The sequence below is a fragment of the Diadema setosum genome, chromosome 20 (genome assembly GCF_964275005.1).
Source record: "Diadema setosum chromosome 20, eeDiaSeto1, whole genome shotgun sequence".
NCBI classification, from domain to species: Eukaryota; Metazoa; Echinodermata; class Echinoidea; order Diadematoida; family Diadematidae; genus Diadema; species Diadema setosum.
The window spans coordinates 21,074,687-21,096,720 of NC_092704.1; the positions used below are offsets into that span (position 1 = coordinate 21,074,687).

At 39.2% G+C, this 22,034-nt stretch overlaps 1 protein-coding gene across 1 annotated transcript; it reads right to left on the bottom strand.

The window, feature by feature from the left end:
• Positions 1-1,960: 1,960 nt before the first annotated feature.
• LOC140243499 (G-protein coupled receptor 54-like) lies at positions 1,961-21,321 on the bottom strand. The gene is made up of 3 exons (XM_072323169.1): positions 20,956-21,321; positions 11,028-11,163; positions 1,961-2,571 (listed from the first exon to the last, which is right to left on the bottom strand). The coding sequence occupies exons 1-3, from the start codon at positions 21,319-21,321 to the stop codon at positions 1,961-1,963; spliced, it is 1,113 nt and encodes a 370-aa protein (XP_072179270.1).
• Between the last annotated feature and the right edge of the window lie 713 nt (positions 21,322-22,034).

The window sequence follows — 22,034 nt, forward strand, 5'->3', positions numbered from 1 at the left end:
TGTACTAAATACATCCAATCCATTGCGTGCATGGATCAAGTACAGAGAACATAATCTTGCCAATATCATATCCATTTATTATGGGGTTTTTACTTCGGTGCTATTCAGTGTTTGCCTATATTTCGCCAAGTTTTCTTTTACATAACTTCTGTTATCAGTATACATGTAATATCACCTACTGGATTACGTCTATAGTTAACATCATTGACGAGCATTGATGTAAAACATTCCCCATATCCATGGGATATAATTATGTTTGAATGCATACAGAATAAAAATTAGTACTACAACACCTTCCGGGTGCACGTCACGAGACCGACACCCACGAGTCATACAGCCCAAGAGTCATACAGCCCATGAGTTCGACACTAAGCAAAAAAGACCCACGAGACCGACACATTAAACCCCGTGTTGTATCTGTCGAACTCGTGGGCTGTTTTTACGTAGTGTCGAACTCATGGGCTTTATTTGCCAAGTATTAAACTCATGGGCTTTACGACTCGTGAGCTGTATGACCCATGGACCTGTTTTCATTGTCGAACTCGTGGGCCATTTGACTCGTGGGTGTCGGTCTCGTGGGATGACCCCTACCTTCCAAGGCTGAAAGGGTTTGATTATGTGATTAGGCACCGACACGGAGTAGTTACTATAACACAAATACATGCGTGAGTAATATGAGATCCTTAATCGGAGTTTAAACTGAAATTTGAATGAAACAGACAAAACGACAGCAGTTTTATCCAAAAAAAAAAAACACACACATTCTATTGTCATATAGCATCATAGTTTCATATCATGCACTATTTCGACGATTTCGTTGAAAAAAAAAGAAGACATTTGTCAACATCACATAGTCCTTCTAAAGGGAATGGTGCTATCATGCCACGGGTCTTTCTTCGACGTGTTAAGATACACCTTTTGGTTATTTTTTTTCTGTTTCAAACAAAAAAGACCTGTAAAATACACTTTCGGATATGTTTTCTGTGTAGAACAAAAAAAGAAAAAGAAAAAAGAAAACGCACTACATCTCATGCGTATTGAAGTGGGGATTCAGCTTTTGTTTTTCTTTTGTGTGTGTGTGTGAAATTTTTAGAAACCGCTCTATAAAATGTTAAAGCGCAGATGACTATAAGACCAGTTAAAAGTTCATCTGCTGACAATTGGTTTTGAAGTGACTGAGATATCCAAAAGCAAAGTAAAACAAAGCCATCCTAATCAAAGGCGGGTGTCACCTTTCTTTGGTAGAGTTAATCAGACAATAGATTCAGGCCAATAGACCCTTCTTATAAACATTTGAAATCAGCAAACAACATCCAAATTCGTACCTGATTCCTTTATCTATCGCTATCATTATGAAACAACACACGTCGACAAGAACTAAGATATCATAATCTCATCCCGCAATTTAGAATTTTTGAAAGTGTATCATTTTCAAACACTTTCTTAGGATCAATGGAAAGAGAAAAATAGTCACAGTAGCATATAAGTGTCACTGTAGTAGCAAAATGCTGCTCTGCTCTTCTCTTTTTTCTGACGACGCAGTTTTGACTTGCAGAAATTAGTGTGCTTACATGATATTCGAGACGATTATGTTTTTATCGCTAGTTTGGAAAATAACGGAATGAATTAAACTTTACAAAAAAATCAGTAGCCAAGTATGCAACATGGAGCCAAGTTCAGTTTTGTTTCTTTTTGTCTTCTGTTTTCATGAGGTTAAAAGAAAATAGTTTCCAGGCTGACAACCTACGTAAAACCATAGTTATGAACATTAATTAAAGACTTCAATAAGACAAAGATTGACTTGATGTAATACTAAGTGGATCAAGATGCAGGCTCCTGACGGGAAAAAAAAAAAAAAACAGGTCCTGTAGAGGGCTCTTTATTTTCGACATGGAAAACGAAAACAAAAAAACAGAGATAGTAGATAAATAGATAAGTAGGAATGCACTGTTTGACATTTCTATGCACAATCCTCATTATTTGGTCTCTCTGATGTCCGTACTCGCTGCTGCGCAGTTGGCGGCGCCGGTTCCGCTCTTGTTGATACTCCATCTCGAGACTGCGGGCCGAAAAACAGTGGGAAGGCTTTTTTGAAATAGCGCCTAAAATTCTCTCCCATGAACGCGTAAACGAATGGATTGACGCACGAGTTTGCGTAGGAAAGTATGTGAGCAAACACTTTGAAGCCATACGTCGTGTTGTTCCTGGGAAAGTTTCGATCGAGGCGAAACCACACGGTGAAGACGTATAGAGGCAGCCAGCAAAGCGCGAAAAGGAGCACCACAACCATGATCATTCTTGTGATTTTTCGCTTCTGTTGCAGCGCCATCAACGTCTGCGCATTGTTTGTCTGATCGCCGGGGGCTACCCGTTGCCAGAGTTTCCTCAGCATAATACTGTAACACACGCACGTGATGGTGAGAGGCACAAGGTAGAGAACCACCATGCCGTAGATAGCGTAGCCGGGGTACATTATTTCACGATGGGGCCACATCTCGATGCACATCCAAGCGTTCCCCATTTTCGTGACGTCATAGTAGATTGCAACTGGAATCGCAGTACATGCAGAACCTGTAGGAGCGTGAAAAGGTTGGACAAAATAATTATGAACGCAGTTATCGTAGTTATCAATCTGTGCCTGCAGACAGTATGAGTCTACCGTATAACAATTCAGTGTTTTTTTTTTTTGTTCTTTAGCTTTATAACTTCATGCATTGTGATTTGTCAAAACCATCACATGACATGCAACGTTTGCGCGGTGTGCTCTCGAGCTCGAAAGGTGTGCAACGCGATAAATGATAATGCAACAAAGATTTAAAGCCTTGCATCAATGGAAATGGAAACAGCAAAGATCGTTTTTTACTTTATGTCACTACTGTTATTATTATACAACAAATAACGCTCTTAGCCCTACCGTGCGTAATGTATCTGCATAATAATGTGTCATTTGTGCTATAATATCCTATTCCCGTGTTCAAGATTACTTTTTTTTTTCAATAATAATTAGCTCAAGAATGAATCATAATTGCAATTTGATTTAGATATGACAAAAGGACAATATACCATTAGTGACAAACTATTTTACAGTAATATTGTTATAGCAGCACATCAAACATTCCCTACCTTTCCGCTTTCACATAAAATCAACCCGTCTTTATGGAGAGAGATCGAGAGAGAGAGAGAGAGAGATAGACAGATGATACGTAACCCAAGGCATTATATTGTTAGAGAATAGTTAGCATATTATGTTTTGGTGACTAATTAAGAGGTTTTTTATGCCTTTAAGCAATACAGGCAAATAAATTTGAAACACACTCATATATTTTTTGTTTAAAAAGGCTTGCCAATCTACTAGTACATACCGCCAACAAGTGCTCGCAACCGGGGATGAGAGAGAGAGAGAGAGAGAGAGAGCGCGCAACAGAGAGGAAGAGATCCCATTAAAAATATGGGATGGATTTTTTTTAAAATTTTTGGAAGAGTTCCGTGGTAGCTATGGTATTTGGAAAAGGGGAAGACACACTACCCATAAATCACACAAAAGATCTTATGTTGAAGCCTAAATTTACGATGTAATATTTACATTTTGAATTGTAAGCACAGTATATCACGTCAGTGCTGCTGTTTGGGTTATTTTCTCCTGTTTTACTTTTCAACTTTTCATACGTATTTGAAGAAAAGCTAGCACGAAGGTTTGCGCAATCTGCGTCTGAGCATCGTCGGAGGCAAACTGTAATCATCTCTAAATTACACGGACGCTGGTACGGATCATGATGAATGTCTTGTGATGCGCTGGAAGACGTCAACTTTATCTCTTCTTCCTCTTCTTTTTCTTCTTCTTCTTCTTCTTCTTCTTCTTCTTCTTCTTCTTCTTCTTCTTCTTTTCCTTCTTTTCCTTCGATCTCAACCTGTTACTACCCACAAGTTCCTTTGTTGTTGTTGTTTTTTCGGTTAATATCGATGGCATGTCTTCTAAGCTCACGACAAGCTCTCGTCACCTTAGCAATCTGTCAAAGTATACGAATCGTCGTGTCGTAATTCATCGTTTGACTTATCCTTCTCAGAACGAGAATGTCAAAAACAACAACAACAACACCAAATATACGGTGAAAAAAGGTTTTGTAAGGTCTTATAATAAGGCCATCTAAACGATCAGTTGATCTCTTTTTTTTTCTTAGTTTAGTAGCCTGATATTTACTTTCCGTCACGTAATTCTCTCTTTCACATTATAAGTGGTTGGCCTGTGGAAGAACACCCGATTTTTATCATTTTTTTTCTTTTTTTTTTTTGCCAGGGATAGATAGGATAATAATACACAACTCAAAGATGAATTCATCAAATCAATTTAAGGCTTTTAAAATCAATCATAATGTTCCGTTAAATTACTTTACTCGGTGTCTTGGTGCAACATAGAAATATACAGTGGCGGCGTCAATGATACAGAAAGAAAATGTTCAGCGCGATACTTTTTTTTTTTTTTTTTACGAAACAAAGATTAGTCCGCAACGCTGTAACATTTGTTCAAAAGTGCGGCTGTCTCATTTTTAACTTGAAAATCTCTCGGCCTTTCTTTGTTTTCTCAGTCTTTCTTTATCTAGCATATGATAATTGCAGCCTTCGAAATCTGGGAAATGAGCGGAGGGCAATAATAAATACAGTGGGCCTGTTTTGATCTTCTCCTTCAAAAAACAGATATTAAAGTACACCTGTTAAAACGACCAGAATTCTTTCACGTTTACCCCTTTATTCACGTTTAACCTCCGCCCAGAAATTATTGCTATCTTACTTTCAGCGGCCCCGTGGTAAAGTCGCCTAATTTGCCCTTTGAGCAATATTAAGTGGATACTTGATGGTAGTTCGGCACTGTATTTTCAGTGTGTATCTAGCCGAATTGGTTCACCATTAGACTGTTAAAGTAGAAATATAACTGGTGACCATCCAGCGTCTTTTATTATACTCACATAATTTTGGGATAACAGAGTAAGGTTTTTATGACTGGTAACGTTTGTGTGTAGAAAAGGCATAAGCGTGACATAACATTTAAGAACTGCATGTCCGTTATACGCATGTTTGATTGTTCCTAGTTATCACTGACGGCAGCTTAATTGGACGAGGTTGCATTGTCATTTGCTGTAGCCGTCTTGTTGTGTTGCGTTCTCGCTTTATACTGATGATGGAAATCCCTTGGTGCAGTTACGCTGTTACAATGAATTCATTACAAAGATATTTCTGTGGAGACCAAAAAATAAATGTGGATTATAGATAATGCGACTTTAAGTGGGCTGTCATCTCAACTCCTGGAGACAATGTTGTCAAGAATTCGACTATCACTGCAGCGATCCATTTACGGGTAATGTTTCGTGAATAGTAGGATGGCGTGAAACATAGCACAACCATTTTATGCCTGCCAGTATCTAGTAAACAAAGTATGAGACCAAAGATCTGAAGAGGGATTTTTCACATTATTCGATGATCAATTCGTTCGCGGGATACAATATTCAGATTTCTTTTATTGCTTCGGTAATTCTAAACTTTCGTTTCAGACTGAACGAGCTGTGCCCGAATTCCAATATTCATGACATTCGCATCTTTTCTGTCTTCCTTTTTTTTTAAGCCAATATATTGGTTGGTCACCTGTTTCTACTTATTGATGCCGTTTGCTGAAACTGAAGCACGGGGAAAAAAGTTCACTTTCAAATTAATGGGAACTAGTGAAGAGTACGGGTATGACCTCATTAATAAACTTCGTTTCCTATGTCTTGCTTGTATTGGGTACGAAGAAACATAGCTCTAAGTCATTGCTGTTCTCATTTTTACTCGTTAAAGAAAAATGGAGATCAAGCTATGCTGACTTTTATATACACGCAGTTCAGTCATTTCGACGTTAGCAGGTTTATATCCTACCTCATGAAGTGCAATTTAGTAGCAATTAAGTAGTAGTTTAGTTTGGGTGATGATTTTCTTAAACTATTTTTGGCTGTGTTTTGAAATGTCGTATGTTGCGACACGGATTGTCGCCCCTACACGGATTGTCGCCTCCTGCTCGGGGCGACAATCCGTGACGGGCGTTGGCGGCACGGATTGTCGCCCGCTACACGGATTGTCGCCTGGCGACAATCCGTGCAGGGGGCTCTCGGCACGGATTGTCGCCCGCCCTCGAAGCACATTTTGCTGGGTAATATCGTTCTGGACATGATCATTGAAATACTAACACATAACTTACATGGCTGCAAACATGCCATGTAAAAAGTCATGGTGAGGTTTCAAGGAAGTGTGTATGTGCGCGTGCACATGATAATTTAGTGTCCGTTTGTGCGTGTGCGTGTGTGTGTGTGTGTGTGTGTGTGTGTGATGGAAGAATGTGTTTATTATGTCATTTTTTTTAGCTGCGCGTGGGGAGGGATACCTAGTAAGCTGTTGCTGGCATAAACATTGATATTGATTTTATCAGCAGCTTTGAATTTGATGAGTTTGTTTGGCAGATTTGTATATGAATTCGGAGTGGAGCTTGAGGTCGGGCGAATGCTGCTTTTCTGCATACGGTCCATTATGTCTTATTTATCAACATTGGGAAATCGTTTCATCAGGAAGGATGTGGCATCGGTTCGGGTGTGCGTCGGTATGTGGGAAGGGGGTTACATTTCGTTATTGCAAAAGTTTGTTATTCTGAAGGCTCATTTGTCCGAAGGGTCATTATTCCGAAGGTTCGTTATTCCAAATTTCATTTTTGGATCAATGAACCACTAGGTATAGGGAATTGTGTGTTTCGGATAAATGAAGCCTCGGAAAAAACGAAACTTCAGAATAACGAACCTTCGTGTGTGTGTGTGTGTGTGTGTGTGTGTGTGTGTGTGTGTGTATGTATGTATTTGGGTCATGGAATGTGGGTGTGGGATGATTTAGGTTTTGTTTAATCACGGGTTGGTGGGTTGGGGATTGGATTTGAAGAAGGATAGTTATAAATTTTATGACGGATGTTGGTAGGATTTGATATTTAGGATAGATGTAGGCCCTAGATTTGTTTCGGCTTGGGAGGGGAGGGGGTGGTCGGGTTTTTTATGACTGATTTCATTCTAGATTTGTGTAACATATTTGTGTGGGTTTTTTTATGTATATGCCCTTGTAAGTAAGAAGATGTTACATGATCCAAACCAATATATTAAAGGAATATAGGTTTGGTAGGGCCCTATACATGTGAAAACTTTCTCGTGAAGAAATTATTACTAGGGTTGGTCTATAATCGAGTTATCTATGTTGAAGTGAGATTATTTGTGGTATAAATTGACAAATGGATTTGCTTTTGTTTCGAATTGCCATTTGTAACTTTTTTTGTCGATTTATGAATGATTTGAATGAAATCAATAAATATCAAGGAAAAAAGTGTTGAGTTGGTTTATTTGCATTATGAGGTTTGTTTGAGTGTTTGTTGGTGTTTGTTTGTATTACGTATGTATTAGCGGTGTGCAATGGCAGTTCGTTTGTGCTAAAATCAAGTAACGATTGACAATTTTTTTACGGCGTGTGGAAATTATTCGCTCATGCATAAAGCATGCCAAACCTATTCTGGGACAAAGAATAGTGGTATGGACGTTCTAGTTTATAAGACTGATGGAAGAAAATGACTGCAGGGAAAAATGAACAAAGACAAATAACATTTGGGGAGAGTACCTTCCTCGTATGTATTTTCTCTCGGTCTCTCTCTCGCCTAGCCCGCCTCACCACTGATATTTGGGTTGACACACCAATACTATTTTAAGATCAACGCTGGTGTGAATTCTTTAAACACGTGCTCATACACTCTGAAGGCGTTTGTATTGCCACAGTAGCGCCATTATATTCCACATACACACGTAAGCATACAGGCACACGTATACACACAGACAAACAAACCACTACCACTATGCAACCACCACACATGCACAGTTTCTACATATTGTATTATTATACTCCAAACACACACACACACAAACACACACACACACACAACAAATCTTACACATCACATATCATGCAGCTCACAATACACGCACACACACACACACACACACACACACGCATAACTTACCAGTCATACCAATCCCACCAAAGCTTAACAACGGAGGAACCACCCCGAGCCCGGGGCGACAATCCGTGACGGGGCGACAATCCGTGTCGCAACAAATTTTTTGCCAACACGGATTGTCGCCTTCGAGGTCAAAAACTGGGAACTGCACAAGCGTCACGGATTGTAGCCAGGCGACAATCCGTGTAGGGGGCGACAATCCGTGCCGCCAGCGCCCGTCACGGATTGTCGCCCCGAGCAGGAGGCGACAATCCGTGTAGGGGCGACAATCCGTGTCGCAACAGTCGTAGTTGACCAATTTCACGTATCTAATGATCTGATTGAGAATAGTGTGAGTTCGTAATGCCACCGTTAAAAGGTGCCATCAATTATGATAAATCGAAGGAAATGTTTGGGAAAATTAAATTGCAAAAAATCACGAAGATTATTCAAATCGCGCTGCAAATGGTCCGGCATGATTTCAGTTTATTTTCCTCTTATGATCTTAATGACACTATAAACGTTTATCTGCGAGGAAGGATAGAATAAAGGGTAATGTAAGACTGAGGCGTCGCGTGCCCTAAAGCAATGTGCCAGCTTGCTTACGGATTATCATTGCATTAGAATCCGAACAGAGCAAGGCGTTTCCTCCGAAAGGATTATATCAATTAATTCGAAGTGAGAATTTGCATTCGACTGCCTCGGGTATAAGCTCATTTCTTTTCTTTCCTTTTTTAAATCAAGATCACGTAAAAGTGTGGCCAGTTTTCTGTGAAGCTTGATTAAGCAAACAAATCAAGTCCGTCTTGAATATCATGAACTGATAACCGCGCCTCCAGATTTGATATAATAACATATTGGATATTATAGGACTTTCATTAGAAGTATTGTAATCAAGCTGCTTCTAGAGTTTCTCTATTACCTTGCAGTGAAGCTTGCAATGAACAAAAAGTTTCTTCCTACATTTAATACTTTTGCAGAATCGATTTCTAATATCGTTCGTATAGGGAAATTTGCCTATCTCCGCCATATAAGCCTTTAGGGAAGGTGGTATGAATATGGCAGGCATGCTAGGAAAATGAGAAAAATTCTGAGAAGTTTTCCGTTTCTGTTTCAATAGTTAATTTCATCACGAGAAAAAAAAAAACCTACTGATATCTTGATTTAAAAAAAAAAAAATCTGGCTTGCTTTTAGTCTATATACTTTTTTTCTCATTATTGTTTTGTTATGATCATGAGGAGCAAAGTAAGGAATGCCAGAAACCACTTCCTCATAAACCTAGGTTCACAGATCATTGTTGCAGTGATCCTGACACTTTTTGAGACCATGTTTTGCTTTCCTTGTCCAAGTCACTTTCTGCAATTGAATTTATTATGTACTTTTTTATTCATTCATTCATTCATTTTTCATTTCCAACAGAAACATATAATTATATTACAGAAATTGAATACATCATAATACAAAATAAGGGATAAGTTTACAGAAAAATTGTAAGTATACGAAAATGTTGGAAATGGGGAGGAATGCTAAAAAGCTGGGCTTGTATATCAGGGTGCATTCCCCCCACGTTATACAAGAAATTATATGATCGATATACATTAAATATGGATGAAACAAAGAAACTAAGACAAAAATACCTATAACTAACCTAACTAATCCGAAACGAAGACCCTGAACAAATCCCTTCACTAAGTCGCTGTCATGCCGGAAGAGAGAGACAGAGAGAGAGAGAGAGAGAGAGAGAGAAAGAAAGAGAGAGAGTGTGTTTGTGTGTGTGTGAGAGAGAGATGGAGAGGGAGAGAGAAACTTATTACGTGGAGTGAAGATAAAAGACAAAAAAATAGAAGACTTGCATTTACTCTGCTTTGAAGTCAAAACAAAATACCATTGAATTGTTGCAGAGAATTAAACACAATATAACTAAATTACAAAGGAGCAAAACAATCAATTTTAACAATCAAAAAATCACTTTCATGTAATTCTACAGCATGATCATTACAAAATATTCATTGTTGTATAAAACATTAAAGGCAGTCACACATTTGATTCAACAATGATGCAGGAGACAGTCAGCATTATAAAGCATGGCTTGACAGGACCGACGGCCTCATGGGGAATAGGTTTCCCTGTCCAAAAAAAGGTAAATTTTATGTGATATTCTAAGTGTTCTGGACTGTCAAATATTAATGATAATAATAATTATTCACAATATTCTTAAAGCTCTTTTCACATTAAAATGTCTCTAAGCGCTGACAAGATAGAAGAAAGTAAAGTTTAGAATGGGCGCAAAGCGTTGAATAAAACAATTACCAGCTACACATGCAAGGGCATGAAGCTGTTCAACGAACAAATAACTTTTTAACATGGATTTGAATTTTTCTGTTGATTCAATTTCTTTTATACATTTAGGTAGATTATTTCACAGCTGAGGGGATGCTGACTAAAAAAGCTCGTGAACCGTAAGATTGGGTATTGGTAGGAGGAACTATCAAAAGTGATAATATTGCAAGTTCCGGGAGGGTGAGCATTCAGTAATTAGTAGCTGTAGGTAGACCTGTGCAATGTTTCACAAACATTTCAAAGTTAACAAAAGAAACTTAAAGTATTCAGGTGGTCAAATAACATATTGAGGTGGCGTTTTCATTTTTTTGGGGGGTGGGGGTGGGTGGGGGTAATTCAATGCTATCATCAAGACTTTAGGCGTAACGCACATTCATACTGTGAAGGGACGAACAAGGGGGGGGGGGGTCCAGGAATTCAAGGTGGGCAAAAAAACAATATTTCTGGTACCGCTTCCGGCTGGGGTCAATCAGCTATAAGCAATAAGCAAAAAAAAAAAAAAAATGAAAAAAATAGAAAATAAAGTTTTATTTAAAAAGCAAGAAAACGAAATAAAAGTCCCCCCCCCCCCGACACTGAACAAAATTGACGTCAGTCCCGGAAGATTCTCTAAGGAAAGATGGCGCCAAAACAGTTGTACCTCACCTGCCCAAATGCATACATTGATGATGAGAGCAGCTCTTGTTGTTCTCGTCTTGAGTGACTGGAGAGGGCGTACTATCGCTTTGTACCGATCCACACTCATGGCAGTTAATGTAAGACAAGTAGCTTGGGCCGTAACCTGAACGATCGGAAGTAGGGGAGAAAAAGCGAGAAATAAGCATAAGTCAGTATCAAATTGCGTCAGGTTGCCCACCTAACAAGCCTGCAGTTTAGCAAAGATCAAGTTTTGCGTTACTCAGCACTCTCTCCCTCTCTCCTGTCTCTTCCTCTCTCTCTCTCTCCTCTCTTCTCTCCTTTTTATGTTTATCTCTTTTTCCTCTCTCTTTCACTTACTCGATCATCGTGTCATGTTTCTCTATTCTCGTCTGATTTCTTGGCATTCTTTCATCTCTCTTTACATTTGAATTCCAGTTATTATTTCCATGTCGGTGGTACGTGTACTACAGAATGTTCCCTTCAGCGTCGAACTATCTGCACTCAATATCGTCTCGAGTTAATTGACATCTAGTTTTGATTGTAGCTTCCTTTTGATTTTACTACATAACGACATCATCCTCATTAGCTTGATCCATGTTATCTAAACAGGAAGTTGAAATAAATCTACAAAATCTATAGAGGCGACGTTTCTTCACATAGCATCTACGGTGTCTAAGTGGAAATGTCCATTCTAGAGTTGGAACGACTGTTTGATATTAGTTTAGAGGTTCCATATAGATGTTTCACAATTACTGTAGGAGATTATTCTTGGGAGAACTTATCCACGTTATACCGCAGCGAGACACATGTACGGCTTCACCCGTATTCTCCTCCTCCTATCAAAGCTTCTAGCTCATACAGAAGTGACTTATTGCTGTCCACTTCAAAAACCGGTGCTGTGACATTTGGGCTTTAATACGAAGAAATGGGATTATCCATTCAAACACCCATTCGACGTTACTCCGATGACTTTGCGTTTTATCATATCTGATTTATCATACTCCAGCTGGAGAAAAAGGGAAACAAATAAAGCGTGTATAAACTCACACACACACACACACACAAAAAAAAATAACGTGTTGAGAGGGAGCTGAGGAATTACGTCCAGGCAGGAAATTAAACGAGACACCACGGCGGACCTCATCGACACTGATCAAAGAGGGAAAAGTTGACCCTGAGGACGCCACGTCCGCTAATATTGGCGCGGCGATCCGTGATGGACGTGGCTGGAGCAATCAGCCCGCGGCGGATTTACTGGGGATTTGCGCGCGGACATTGATCGCACCCCTATTATCACACTGGCTCGCCGAGAAGTTTGCCGAGGACTACATTCCACCTGTCCTACCGTGCTAGTTGCTGCTGATTAGAACTCTAAAAGCCGTCTTCCGAGACGTAGGGATACCCTTATACTGTAGACAACGTAGATTGTACGAATCACTCATTGATGGCGCTGCTACTTTAGACAAGGAGAGCGCTTCGAATTAGTTGTGGCGTTGCTAGGGTAAATGAGCAACATGTTTGAGGTGCTAAAGCCGATGTTACTGATTGTTTTCATTGTATATCACGGAGTAGACATTCAGGATCAAATGAATGATTCGATTTTAACAGGTATTGTGGATATTTGGAAGTAACTCGGGACTTTTTTGGAACCTATATCTCCACTCAACTATCGGGCTTTTCAATACATCTTCATCGTTCTTTTTTACCTATCTGATTCAGTTTGATTAAGTCGACATGACAGCAGCGTCCCGTACCAAGTCATTTTTCTCCTCTACGTGTACCAGTGGACCTTTTCTTTTTCTTTGTGCCGTTCTGGCTAATTTAGTCTCCAAAGACGAGAGCATTCCAAGTTTGTCTCCATAAATATACATTCCTCGTCTAGAATTCCACCTAGCGCTGACTTTTTGCACGCTATACGCCGGTGCATCGTTCGTCTTTGGCTACGGCCGTATGGAGTAGTCTGTCACTGCGCACACACTGTCTTATCCACACAGATTATAAACATCAATCTTGGCATGCTTGGTTGGCATCGCTCGAATGCATCGACTTCTTGGACACTTCTATTAAGCTGTCTCCAACGCACATCAATCGTCAACCTATAATGTGGAAATATGGAATGTGACTCTATCGCAGACAATCAGAGTACCGTGTCTACTACGGGCATGGCACGCGATTCTTACTCTACAATCGTGGAGCGCTTTAAAGCTAATTCCCCGAAATTTCGCTCAAAAATGTGAAAGATACATGTACGTTTAATTGAATTTTCAATCAATAGAACGAGACGACCCAAAACAAAAACACAGATGAAGTCGCTGGTAGAACTTTAATTTGCATTATGGATTAAAAGAGTTATGTTTGATTGATATTTGTCTAGTATGTTTGGTACGTTTTATCAAGTACAGTCTGTACCTATATAGGACTAGTTAGGGGTTTGGGAATCTCAATAAATTTCGGCATTTCCGAGTGGTGACGTATATTTCGCCATTTTTTCGTCTGAAGTGGTGTTCATAACAATGTTCTACAGTTGCCTTTAATATAAGTCTTTTATTTCTTGCTGTTTTGGAGATAGAGGAAAAAAACCATGTAAAATGAATTCCTAGAATTTTTTTCGGCCATTTAAGATTACTTTCAATTCCAGGAAGAAGAATTACAGGAAGAAGATAAAGAAAGAAGAACCTTTTGATAGAGAGAACACGAATACATTCACACATTAAAAAAAAAAAACAGACAGCAGCAACTTTTAGGCTTGCATCATGCTTAATTCTCTGATTTTCCACCCCATGTTTGATCAACTGATTTGAACACTTGCCCGGAGAGATAGATATAATGTTGGTGAAAGTGACGTCCCAAGAAACTGTTATGCTCCTGAAGATAACTTCCTTTCCAGATTCAGACTTTATATGTCGTTTGGGACGTAACAAAAGTACCATTGGCAGTGGGTTATTGGCAGCAATGAACTACAAAACGTGTTCTTTGTCTCATTAGATCTAATAATGTGTGGCGTTCGTGCGTGATTCGGAGTGGCGTGCCATGGTTATTGTTTCTCGTATAACAGTTAGGCGTGCGTAAGGTTAATCCAACGAAAAGTCACCTTCGTGTGAAAATCTCTTTGATGTTAATAGAGCGATCAGTCGGGGAAAGGTAAACCATCTTGAGTCACGTGACAATGGCCCCCGTTTTTGATGGCAGACAACAGGGGTAAATACCTCCATTTTACTTTGTCGGTTTTCGGGTATCAGATTAACATCTTTTGCTTGCTTTATTTCTTTGTTTTTTAGTCGGTGAACATGTGCAAACAAACCCGACAACAAGAAAAAATGTTTTTTATAATCATAAATATAAAGGTAAACCACGATAACAGAGAAAAGTTATTTTATATTGATAATATCGAAGTGTTTTTTTCTATTGCCGTGTTTTTTTTTCTCCAGCTCACCAAATGTAAAAAAGATGTTAAGATGATAGCTGAGATGGATATTATAGTTATATTTGGAAGGAAATTGATAGCGACAATGACCTTTGAAGATCCGAATCGTTCCTCGCCACTCGATTTTTATTTTTGTCTTTGTCTTGCCCTGTTTTGTCTGGTTATGTGCTTTTTTGTTTCTTGTTCGTTTATATGAATCTGTTTGTCAAAAAATATTCCTATCTTGGAGTTGTCTCTTTCTCGCCGTTTTTTTTTTTTTTTTTTGTTTCTCAATAGAAAGGCTACCACATTCCACTAAACAGAGATTTCCAAATAACAAGATGATTCTGACGTATTAAAGTTAGCATGTGTCATGCGGTGTTGCTGCAGGCAGGCAGTCTGTGTTCTACCACGCACATTCCTAGTGACGTATTACGTTCCGTAAAGAAAAAAAAAAACTGTTTTACGAGTCGTGAACACACGATCCGTATCAATAAACATGTATTCGGGCTATCATTGTAAACATCTGTGCTAGCAAAGAGTCAACTTCTATTCTCTCTCTCTCTCTCTCTGAGTTTTTTTTTTTCCTGTTTGTCTTGATGTACAATGATTTCCCAGAGAGTCTACCTGCATTTTCGTTTATGTGGATATAATTTGTAATAGCCCAGTCGATCACGTAAGGCACGGAGCCAGTATCAACATAGGGACACTATTTTAGAGACACTGATATCTTATGAAGATATAAACATAGCAGATGTATTTAGAGAAGTCTGTCGGGTTTTTATAACTAGTGAAGCTCCAATTTATTGAAATATCCCTGGAAGACTCGCATGCAAGATAAGGAGGGATGGATGATTATCTTTCCTTTGTGTGTGTGTGTGTGTGTGTGTGTGACCAATTGTTGCTTTTTATACTTCATTGTAATCCTGTCTAGTCTTTAAGTTCATTTTTGTTGTTACCCCACGCCTTTTTGCAGAGATGATTTATTCCTCGTTTTGCTCTTTACTTTTCCATGCATATTTAACAATTTACGAGTAAGCACACCATAGACGTGTCAAGAAATTGAAATAATGGATAGATTGTGAAATGCAACAAATAAAATAATTGAAACAAGTGAAATGTGAGGATCTACGTAGAACCATTTTTTGTTAGGCGTATTTTCTTTTTTTTTGGGGGGGGGGCAGTTGCAAAGAGGGAAAATTATGAAGTAGAGAAATCCACGCGTGGGAATAAAGAAAGGGAAAAAATTAAAAAGAAAGAGATATGAATGTCATTAATAGTATAAATATTGAAGATACTAAACTGCATACGATCGGTGAGATCACCAGTTTAAAAATACCAATTCATTATCTACGTGCTATGTCTAAGTTATACGTATTTTCCTAGAATAAGTAACGATTACCAAAATCCCGCCATATTTGTTTTGTCTTTACTTTTTGCCTGACTTTATGTCATTATGATCCAATATGCAACTTTCCAGACTGTATGGTTCTAATCGCGTGATTTATCAACAATGGAGCAAAACCCCCACCCAACTAAGAAATGAACAGAAAACAGCTACAGTCGAAAACTGCCCACAGTTTACCAGTGGCTATTAATTCTTGTTTTGATGTTTACGTAATTGCAAACAAAAGAACGGCGCTTATACTTCTTGATACAATATTGTCAACATTTGCTTTAATACTGGAAAGTAAGAACACCCAGATATACTCAAGCTTGGAAAGGTTATTGGGTCACTATCGCGATATACGTACCGTGATTATCATCATGCTATAATAAATTGCTTATTTAGACAATGCTGTCTCTGAGTAAAACTGTGTTGCTTATGGCATGAAGAATACTATTCTAAGATCTACAGCGTAGTTTGTTTTGTTTTGTTTGTGTGTTTGTTTTTGACAAGGTTTAGGGGAAGTTCGTCTACTTTGTTTTAGAAGAGAAATATTGGAAGCCAAATAAACTTGCTAAAGACCATAACTGCAAAATAAACAAGCAAACAAACAAATTACAACAGACTTGTTTTTGTGGGAAAAGAAATCATTGGTCTTGATATATAATGAATAATTCACTAGAAATTCTCTGGTCAAAGAGCCTGTAATAAAAAGAATACTGTTGTCTTGGAAATATTAAATTGAATCTTACGCATTGTGTATAGCTATCGATTGATGTGATGGAGGAAAGTAACAAAAGTTTCTCATCTTTATTTCCTCAAAGCAGCATTTCGGAATTTATGAGGTTGGTGGGTTTGTTAATTTTCCTGTTCTTTTAAAGTTGTCGGCGTGTCGATTCTATCAACCTTTCTGTACAAGCGTCTTGTCGCATTTTCACCTTCCCAGGGGTAATGGCTATGCCATATTTAAGAGCTGCATGCCTCTTCCGATGTTTCGCAGCAAGGACAAATTATGTTATTTGACACCTAATAAGCCTAACGTCGTACAAGGTGCATTAGAAATTATACCCGTCGATGCGTCGATGCATTCCAAGAGGCATGTAATGCGAATGAGCACATGTGCGCGCGCTCATAATGCACTTGTCTCAAAATACACACGTGAATGTGTGTCGATTGGTACATGACTGCAATGGTGACGTGCGCACGGTACGGTGAAACGCTCGTGGCAGTGTTTTAAAGAAGATCTAAAGGGCACATTGGGGGTGTGTGGGGAAAGGGTTGACCTAATTACTTCCACTGTAGCGCCGAGATTCGAGGCATTTATGGTGAAACGTGATATGATTGTGCGGGGAGGGCCGAACGGGGACATATCAACTGTGTCCCGACTTGCCTCACTGTTTTAGTTCGCCAGGCGACACTGAGAAAAGTCAGAAAATTAGGACCGGTAACAATTTCTGGCAACCTGGGAACCTATCAAGGGGTGCCTGCCAGACATAGACTGATGTAGAAGGGAAGGGAGAGAGGATTCTGTCTGACTTAGCTGGCGGGATAACTGGCGATATTATAGAAGTGCTCGCGAATAATCGTCTTCCGACAAAGATTGATTGATAGATATAAAGGATGCTGATCCTACAGGCACTGTGCTCAGCGGAATTGTTTATTCGGCGGGAGATGAAGAGCACGCAAGAGAAGCAGTGTGGGTGAATGTATTTTAACTCAAACAATGGCATGTTCACACATTCTTTGAATTCCCAGTTGGAAGAATGTTCGTGCAGAAAAGTGTAACTAAGTGCGGATTACGAAAAATATCGTTTAACATTTTTGAAGCACAATCTTAATAATCGTCCGACTTTATTGAACAAGTCGTACGATGATATCCAAAGTGCATGAAAAGCAAAGTACTCCGGCAGACAAACGTTTGAGATTTATGACGTCACTATCAACAGATCTAGGAACTTGGTTCACCAAGCAAATAAATCGTTTATTGAATGGTTTCTTCGAATACGACTTTGTACTGATAATACTGCTATGTATTCGGTCACTCACATGTTATGTTTACTTTGTGAAAACATTTGGCGTTTACTTATACTCGTGTTTTGATTATGCCTTTTTTCATATAAGTTCTAATTTTCACAATATCACAGACTCTTAGAGCATGTAGGACCAGGCAGCAACAGTGCCTTTAATTGTTGATCTACATACTTCCTTAGGACCAAGGTAGCTTACTGCAGCGCTAATAGTGTAAGAACGTTTTGAAACATGACATTTAAATGGAACATAATTTGCCCATGAATATTTGAGATTGAATGTAGGGTATACCTATAATTTCATAACGTTTGAAAGTTGTGCAAGTATTAGTGGGTTTTTTTTTTTTATTGATTCAGTTATGGTTACTTCCTCTTCGCACCAACCCCCATTTTCAAAAGGAATCAAATATTTCCATCATTTCTCTCTTCTTGGCATATGGAATGTGATAATACATATAGGAGTGTATGCCCTTTATATATATAAAATATCTGACCATAATATGATACATGTAATTCATAATCATAAATACCAGACAGGGAGGAAGAAAGTCATAAAAAATGTACCTTTATTCAAAATGTCTCAATGTGAAATGGGGTGAAATGGATGTCCAGCCATCTCCTGCACTCACCTCACCATACAACACAATCTCTATCCCTCCATCCGTCTCTCTCTCTCTCTCTCTCTCTCTCTCTGCATGTAGGCCTATATATATATATACACGCGAAAAAAAAATGGCATATAAACTCTACATCCTTCCTGGGACATGCCTGTTTTAAGAAGCAAAGGACCAAATAGGTATTAGATTGTAATCGCATTCTTCATCAGCGACCAGGATGCGATATTGATGTTCAACTTTAAGATCCATTTCTGAAGCAGACGTACACACAAGGTCATCGAACTGTAAATAGACATGGCTGCCTCCAGTCACCGAGAGAGCGTGGTTCAAAACGCAGATAACTCAGATTTGATCTCGTAACGCAACCATGGTAAGGGAAAATAAACTGCAAGAGTTTATCAACTCGAGCGACAGTGTATAATACAAAGAAGCAAATAAAGCACGGTGTCTCCGATTTTTTTTTTCAGTCTTTTGCAAGCAGATTAAGACCGACTTTGAAAACATCAACAGCCGTGAGATAACACTGGATGTATTGTTGTCCCAATAAGCCAGTTCGGAGTTAGCTCATGTGTACATGGGTACAAATGACCTTTCTTTTTTCTCAGTAGGTTAGACACTGCACTCGTTTTCAAAGCGATAAAATATATAGGCTCGCCCGACGTAACAATTTGTGTAATTCATCAGTACAAAGGATAAACTTGGGTAGACCAGGTGACCAGAATGATCCATCGATATACACTTTGGAGAGACCCATTTCACTGTTTTCCACTGAATGCATTAACAATCTGTTTCAATTGATATTGCCAAAAAGCGCTTTTGCTGTCAGGTGGACGTGGTGTTAAGCACCACTTATAAGGATTCTTGAATAATCATTACAGCACAGATGCTTAGCTCAGTGAATTTAAATCGAGCATGCTCTGCTGGTACAAATAACAATTTTTTTCCTGCTTATGCTTAAAGTGGAACCCCGAACTGGCTTATTCTATGCTGACGCAAGTAACAAGAAGGGAAAACGCTCATAAAAAAAGCGTGAAACATTACCCTGCAATCTCTGCAGATGACATGGAACTCATACAGGCAAGCTCGGATCTGAGTACAGCGCAAGGCATGCAAGATAAAGTATTTCTTAATAATTATAGTGCTTCGTTTTGATAATCGCCGAAAGGATAATTGCGTGCTATGGAGCCAACAGCTTTCATTTTGCACCATGAAGGAGATAATGAATTCTTCACTCTCCAAGACAGGAATAAAAAAAGAAATCAAAAATCAGGATGATGATGTTGAGAGCGAAAAGGACAAATGCACTCATTGACGGGGGATCCTTGCTACTCAGTCGCCAACCTCAAAAGCTATTTGTCAGAACTGAACCCCAAATGTTCCTGGATGTAGCAGAGACCAAAAGAAAAGCTTAGTGACGAAGAAGTGGTATGGTATGCAAATGCACCGCTGGACAAAAACACGTTGGGAACCATAACAAACAAAACATGCTCAGTAAAAAGGCCACCAACCATTATCTCCGAGCAACCAGCGTATTTATCCTTGACCATGCTGGGAATGCATCCAGGGACGTTAAGACTGTACAAGCCATTGCTCGGATACTTCCACCAGGAACGTTGTCAGTACAAGTGAGGAGTTGAAAAGGAAAATGGCGGACACAATATCCGCAAAATGTCAGTGCTGGCATGGTTGATCTAAAATTTAGATGTACCGTATGATACCGTTTTGGATAATACACGTAATGCCAACAGCAACACTCCTCAACCTTCAACAGCAAACATTGGTGACCCCATCAATGACGGCACGGATCTTCTGATTTCCACGGACAGTCAACTAGAAAGAGTGATGAATAAACTTCCAAATGCCGTTCCGTTGCGAGACATTACCAACAATGCACGTACAGATGCAACACCAGATTACTGCATGAATATGAACATGGTGGACAGTTCATGTTCAGCCACAATACCACTTTGGTGCCTGTGCTGTGAACATAATACAACATCTCAAAATATTGAAACTCTTAGTTTGTTTGAAATATGTAAATAGTTACTCTTCATCTGTTTGGAAACTTTGGACATTGGAGAAAATTTCTTTGACGAGTTGAATTTATCTGATGGATTTCATTTTATGTTGGATACAATCTCTTTGGATTTTGTCTCATTTGCAGCAACGTTACAGGCCGGAAGGTGAGTAAATCCCATTTACTTTGCTGTTACTCTTGAAATTCATTGGGAGGGATATAAAACAAAATACCAGACCATTGTTCGAGGCACCAGTTAAAAATATGTGCCTTCGGTGACTTCAATAGTACTAGTTTCTTCGGGACTGCGCCCCTCAGAAAATAGTAGTATTGAAGTCACTTCATGCACACAGCTTCAACCAGAACCTGTAAGGCATGGTGTATCTGTACAACACACACACACACACACACACACACACACACACACACACACACACATACACATACACACATACGCACATACATGCCATTACGTATGTTCACCTGCATCATGAAGAAGACGAATTTGCACATAAATCGGCCGAAGATCCAGGAGGGAATTGCGATAATGACCGCCGTAAATGGCGCGCAGCATATCAGGAAGGACACGTCTGTGAACGCCAAGTTGACGATGTAGTAATTGGTCACCGTCTTCATCTGGCCATGGCGAATGATCACATAGATGACGAGGAAGTTGCCCAGGACGCCGATCAGGGTGATCAGGAAGATGATCGTCGGGACGAGCCAGTTTCCGATGGAGATCGAACGATCGGCAGTGCTAGATACATCATTCAGATCGGTCTGCGCTGTTATCGGTAGATCGGTTGTCTGGTACAGTATCGTCAGGTTTTCGAGCGGATAATCAAGCATGATGCGTGTGAAATCACGTCCCTGCATTGTAGAAGACGATATTGATCTTTAGAACAATACACACGTACATGAGTATGTCAAACTACCAATTGATAACGGCAGCACTTGTATAAACACCCGCCGTTTGAAAGTAACGACGCTCTGTTCATGCTCGTGTCCGATCGACATTGAAATTACGTTTTCTGCTATTAGCTCAAAGATGTAATGGTGTGAAGAATGCATGCAAATTGCCACTGTGTTCATATGGCACAGCCATAATGGTAATCTACAAATATTTTTACTGAAGTACAAGACAGTCTCGCGTACATTCGAATGATTTCTAGGGTTAAAAAAAAAATGTATGTAACCACACTCTGCACTTTTTCCCTTTCATGTCTTGCAAAAAAAAAAATAATAAGACACGCGTAATTAACTTTGTCTTCGTGTAGTTTCAACAAAATGTCTCTTCAAATAGATAAGATCACGTCTTTAGCCTTATATTGTGTACCAGCCGCTGGTTTACATTTCTCTTTTCAACGCCATCATTCGCTTAATTCAACATCACTATAACTTTAGTGTTCAAATGCGAGATACTTCAACTCCACTTTCTTCCACTTCGACGAAGTCTGCACGCCTTGAAATTGGAATTGACTGACTTCACATCAAATCAAGATGCCGCTTGAATACACTCGCAATTTTCATTCGTAATAAGTTTTGCATCGTCAAATTCCCTC

Bases quoted from the DNA above. Each gene is read 5' to 3' on its own strand.
- LOC140243499 (XM_072323169.1), bottom strand. From the start codon at position 21,321: ATGCTTGATTATCCGCTCGAAAACCTGACGATACTGTACCAGACAACC. The intron at 11,164-20,955 runs GTGAACATACGT...CCGATCGTTCAG, and splicing joins TCGTCTTCTTCATGATGCAG to GTTACGGCCCAAGCTACTTG. The intron at 2,572-11,027 runs GTGAGGTACAAC...ACGCTCCTACAG, and splicing joins CAATGTATGCATTTGGGCAG to GTTCTGCATGTACTGCGATT.